Consider the following 6,074-nt stretch of genomic DNA (forward strand, 5'->3'; position numbering starts at 1 on the left):
CAATCCACAAAATGAAAGGAAAAATAATTAAAAACAAAGCTAGGGAATGTCCTAGAAATTGTAAAACTTCCATAGAAGTACTTACTTAAAATGAAAATGGCAAGAACAGTATTTGAATTTTCTAGGGAAGGACCAGATCATTTTAGGTGTTTCAAATCTAAAATTAGTTCTAGATCAGCCTTTTATGGGATCATTTTGTCTTGTTCTTGGATCATGCTTGTTTAAGAAGATGTAACCACAACATTTGACCACCTTCATAAACAGAAGTATCAGAACAAAGATGATCACAACTACTCAAGCTGTAAAAAAGTGCATAATTATACCTTTAGGTACAGCAAAATCATAACCAAGTTCTTAGTATGCAGCATTCCTCACAAATAATTGATCATCTCCCACCACTGTCCATCTAAAATATAACTTCGTTCTTCACACTGTCAAACACAGTTGATGCAGAGTTGCTGTAGAAGTCCAATGGTTCGAAGAGCAAGGGCTCCCCCTCTTCTATGTGTGATCCAATTTGATCAGGACGCGAGTGCTTCTCAAAATTTCTCAAGGCCTCGAGCTCCTCTTTTACTTCTTTCATACTTGGCCTTCGATCCCCCTTCAATTCTAAGCATTTTTTTGCAACCTCAGCAACTCCTTTGAGCTGTTCAACATCTCCCACTCTTTTTACTTGATCCTCGAGAATTTGAAACAAAAGATCCTCTTCCATTGAAGAAACAAAATACGCAGCTAAACTCCTATTTTTTTCGAGTCTTTCAAAAGAAACTACCATCTCGCCTGATAATAGTTCTACAAGAACAACTCCGAAGCTATAAACATCGCTCTTTTCTGTTAAGTTACCTGAATGGAAGTACTCAGGGTTTATGTACCCAAAAGTCCCTTGCACCAGTGTGGTTAAATGTGTTTTGCTAGAAGGCACAAACTTTGAAATTCCAAAGTCAGACACTTCCGCTGTGTAGTCATCATTCAAGAGAATGTTGGTAGACTTGATATCTCTATGAATGATTTGAGTGGTAGAGTGGATATGTGCTAGAGCTTCTGCAGTTTCTGTGGCGATCCTTAGACGACTCTCCCATGGGATTGACGACACACGAGCTTCATTGTGTAGGTGGTGGAAGAGTGCATTGTTATTGATAAATTCGTAAACTAGTAGAGGAACGGATGTCTCTAAGCAACTACCCAAGAGCTTTACTACATTTGGATGGTCAATTTGGCATAGCATTTTCACCTCAGTGACAAATTGATTAATTTGGTCTCGGTCTACCAATTTGGACTTCTTGATGGCAACCACTCTGTTATCTGCCAAAGTTCCTTTGTACACACTGCCAAAACCACCTTGGCCAATAACACACATCTCATTAAAGTTTTTTGTTGCCTTCTTGAGCTCTGCTTCAGTAAATATTTTTGCTACTTGATCAGAATTTTCACCTTTGGAAAGTAGTTCTTGCAACATTACACCACCATTTTGCTTAAAGCAATCTTCTCTGACCTTGGCGTTTTTCCTTTTTTGCTTCACCCAGTACACAAAAGCAACAATGGCAGATAAAAATAATAGGCTAGTAGTGATACCTGCATATTGAGTCACAAATTTAATTATCTCCCAGATCAATGAGTTTACGGTAACAACTTGGCGTGCAAGTGTGTGAATGCGTATTTATGGCCAATTTATAGGTGTTAGAACCAATCATAGTCTTTCTGAAGTTCTTGTTGAAGAATGTAGTTAAAAGAATAATATGCAGTACATTAAATAGAAAATCTAAGGAACTTAATGGATGACCTGATCAGTAACCAAGTCTACCAACTAAAATGCTCAAGAAACCCCTACATAATATGCAATAACTCAATAGAAAATCCCAAGGAAATGAAATGCCGGATTAATAATCAAGTAGCAACCAAGATGGTTAAGAAATAATATGTCATATATCAAATAGAATAAGGAATTAAATTAAAATGATCCACCCTCACTTTCCAACTCTCACCGAAGAGACTGTTTACTACTGGGAAAAAAGACGTCTTTTTAACATTTCATAGTTCAAAACGAAAGGATTATATTTCTTGCATATCTGGCCTACAACTTTCTGATAATATTTCTAGTGGATAGAAAACGTTTTCAAGAAAAAAAAACAACAAATCATAGTTGATACATTGGTGGTAGTGCAGATAATCATATTATTGTTGAACAACGGAAAAAAAAAAAAAAAAAAAAAAAAAAAAAAAAAAAAAAAATCATAGTTGAGAAGAATCAAAAAAAAAAAAAAAAAAACATCATTGTGTTTTTTTGAAAGGTAAAAATAAAAAACATCATTGTTGAACAACAAATGACCATGCTATTTTGCTAATTTTCAATACAGAGGGGAATTATTATGGTATATTCATAAGGAGTTGAAATGGAGGATTGGGACTATAAGGGCATTCAAATTGGATCCTCCTAGTTTCTCCACATGAGAGATTTTTTACTTGAAAGTTTCGCAACAGTAATAATCAGAAGACCCACAATGACCTTAGTCCATATTTGATCAGAAATGCAACCAAGTCCATCTTTTCTGCCATCACCATGATACCACTTTGGGCAAGAACAAATAAAATTCCCATCTGTGTTGTGACATATATAGGTGCACTGATTGAGTCCAGGAGTGGAGCACTCATCAATATCTGCAGACAATTTGTAACAAGAGTAATGCTACTAATGCTGACAAAATATACCGGTTAAACAATACCAACGAAAAGTGACCAATACACATATCCATGTGGGTTGCAGATCATATATCATTTCATCATTATCTATTTGCATTTCACTAGTATATGAAAGTTATTAGACGATATCTACCTTTGCAACCATTTGGAAGATAGGGGTTCCCCTGATAACCTTGAGAACAATTGCAGCGATATCCAGGACCATTATCAGAGTCATAGCATGAAGTATTGTTCCCGCACGCGTAGGTGCTTACTTCCTTTCTGGCTTCTTGACATGTCCTGTTACCAACCGCCCAATCAAGCACAACAGGCAACTTCTCGGTGTTGATTAAATTGTAAAGATCTTCTGAGGCGAAGGTATAAATCCCATCCTCAACAACAAAAGCGTAGCTGTAAGGATTGAAGTTCCAAATCTCTGAATGGTTGTAATAGCTTTTCACTAGCAATTCAAACTCTGTCACTCCTTTTGGAATCAATGTTTGGCAACAACCAATGCCAGAGCACGAACCATTCACAACATCACTAATGTTGCCACACAAGGACGTGCAGCCGGTTGCATATTTGCATCCTACAGAACCTTGTACAAATGCGTGAGTGTCACAACCTACAGCTGTGAACTTGCTTCTGGTGTATGAGACAGGCCAGGGAATTGGTAAACACTAAGCCATGGATCAAAGTGCCTTTCAAGTGCACCTGATTCATTGAAACAATCGAATCCTATCCAGCTCGGGACTCTCAACTCGCCATCCAGTGATATGTTCAGGACATCTATGTTGTCTTTTCTTAAATATGGTTTGGAGTCATTACATGTTATGGAAGGACTCATCAAGGTAACAACTTTCGCTTGTGCCGAATGGGTATGGAATGGTCAGGTTGCTGCAGGTTTCTGGGCAGCCGGGCTTTGCTTGAGATGCTACAACAACCACCACCACCACCACCACCACCACCACCACCAGCAACAGTTGTATCAGCCTTTTGTTAATACCCATTGCTTATCTCTTCAGTTGAAGCTATTCTTTGTAGAACACTATCTTCCTCTAGTATAATGTGTTTCCACAATTCTTTCTGAACATGTTATTAATTCATCTAGAATATATTAGATGAAATTAAACCTTAACTAGAGTTTAAAACGTCATTGGTACGCAATTTCTTGGTGCCGGCATTAATATTGACATATAGGACAACAGTAACAAGCATCATTGTCACGACCCAAAAATTTCAATAAAATCCCCTATTTATTCAAGTCCAAATATATCAAAATACACCCAGGATTACAAAAAAAAACTCTCTTTTATACAAAGTCAATTTCATCAAAAATATAGAAAAATTCTCCAAATAAATAAATAAAATCCTGCAACGCCGACTTTTCAACCTAAGCCCAAATCTAGCAATCCCTGTTCATCTTCGGTACCTGAAACTAGAGGGTGGTGAGACAAAAGTCTCAGTAGGAAATACCATAACATTAATTTCATGGAGATTTAACAAAACAGCTTTACAAAACAAACATATACATGTGAGTATAAACAAAACAAATATGCATTTAATCAAAACATTTAATAAAACATTTAATCAAAACCTCCCCATGCCATTCAAGGTATAGAAAACACTACACTGAAAAAGAATAATTTCCTCATTGGATCATCAACTCTTCAAGCTCTAAGACTTCCCCTGCAACTCTCGGCTCTCAACTCACTTTGTCTTTCCTCAAAACTCTCTGTCTCTCTCTTTGCTCACTCTATATTTCTCGGCTCGCTCTCTCTGTATCACTCTAATTTTTCTTCTGTTTTTGCATAAGACCAAGTCACAAATTTAAAGGCAACTGCACCGACACAAACCACGTTTAGCTCAAAACCCACATGCATAAAGTAGCCAAAGTAAAAAAAAAAATGGTCTGCCAAAACTTATCATTTCAATACCAACTATCAGCCACCTAAAAGGCAAAGCCACGTGAAGAAATCAGAACAAAAGAAATTTTACCAGACAAAAATCCTTGTGAGCCCCACCAAAAATCATTACTTTATCCCTTTCTCACACTCAAATCGGCTGGCAGCCCCTTCTTGCTTCAACAGACAATATATATATTTATAAGGTAACAAAACCAAACAAAACCTTTCAAAGTTTGTGGGACCCGCTGTAATGTCTGTGTTATGTATATATATATATATATGTAATTGTGTGTGTGTGGTGTGAATTTAAAGGCAAAAGAAAAAGAGAAAAAAAAAAATTCAAAAGTGGGTGGGACCCACAACTTGTTTAAGTATTATGAGACCACATTTGGTCTCTGTTTTCCCATCCTTTCTCTCTCCTGTCTTTGTCTTCCTCTTGGGTTTCTTTTTTTTTTTTTTTTTTTTTTTTTTTGTTTTTCACTTCAAGCTTTCATTGTTGATTTCTCCCTCATTTCTTAGTGTTTTTAAGTGTCGTTTGCGGCAAAACGGAGAGCACGACGAGCTCTACACGTGTGTACCAGCAATTTCAGATTTAAGCAACCTAGGGAGTCCAAAAATCTTGACCCATTTTGAGGGTTTGAGGTGAAAATTGGGACTTTTGGCTTAAATTGAGGTAGGGGTGTTTAATCCACAATCTCTTAGATTTTGGTGAATTATTTTTTATAATTTGTCTTTAATTTGTGTTCTAAATTGTGTTATTTTTCATATTTGTTATGTGTTGTGTATGAGATGTGTATATATACATGTTAGTTGTTATGTGATAAAGAACCATGTAAAATTGATGTTAAATTTCATGCCTATTGTACTTTAAAATGCTGAATTTTATGATTTTGAAGCATGATATAAATTCCTAGAATATTCCTATGAGGCATGTATATTGTAAATATTTGACTTGAAAGAAATAAAAATTTCTTTATTGGTACGAAATTGAAATGCATAAGACATATATGCATTCATTGGGATAGAATGGAAAAAATTAATTTGAAAGAAAGGAAATGAATTTTGGGAAAGAATTTTGAAAAGGGCTTTTGTGAAAAACCTAGCTCCCTAGGAGTTGCTTAGGGACCGCGGCGTTAGTGAGGCCTGGAGGGGACTAGGGAAACCGCTCTAGTGTGGTTGAGTTACCTGGGCCTAAATGACGCCATGGAGTTGCCATGGGTCAGGGACAGTGGCCAATCATCCTCTCGTGCTACCATGGAGTTGCCATGGGACGGGTTCACTAACGGTTTGGAAATGATAATGGAAATGGTTTTGGAAAAATGGGGAGTGACATTGCATGTCACGACATTTTAGTGCATGGCATATTTATTTATGGTGTTGGATTAATGATGTGGTATCGTAGTTATACTTTTACTCCTGGCATGGTATGATTCCAATTTCCTTATTCCTATTCATTGTGTAGATTCACGGGGTCTCAAGAGGTGTGCCTTG

The 6,074-nt window shown here is 36.7% G+C and overlaps 1 protein-coding gene across 1 annotated transcript; it reads right to left on the minus strand.

Moving 5' to 3' along the window:
* Positions 1–406: 406 nt before the first annotated feature.
* On the minus strand, positions 407–3,686 carry LOC132272876 (wall-associated receptor kinase 2-like). The gene is made up of 4 exons (XM_059773955.1): positions 3,505–3,686; positions 2,831–3,321; positions 2,461–2,655; positions 407–1,572 (listed from the first exon to the last, which is right to left on the minus strand). Exons 1-4 carry the CDS (start codon positions 3,684–3,686, stop codon positions 407–409), a joined length of 2,034 nt encoding a protein of 677 aa, XP_059629938.1.
* Positions 3,687–6,074: the final 2,388 nt, after the last annotated feature.

The sequence above is a fragment of the Cornus florida genome, unplaced genomic scaffold, assembly GCF_030987335.1.
Source record: "Cornus florida cultivar Cherokee Brave unplaced genomic scaffold, ASM3098733v1 CherokeeBrave_3.0.0_Hap2_Chr09, whole genome shotgun sequence".
Lineage (NCBI taxonomy): Eukaryota > Viridiplantae > Streptophyta > Magnoliopsida > Cornales > Cornaceae > Cornus > Cornus florida.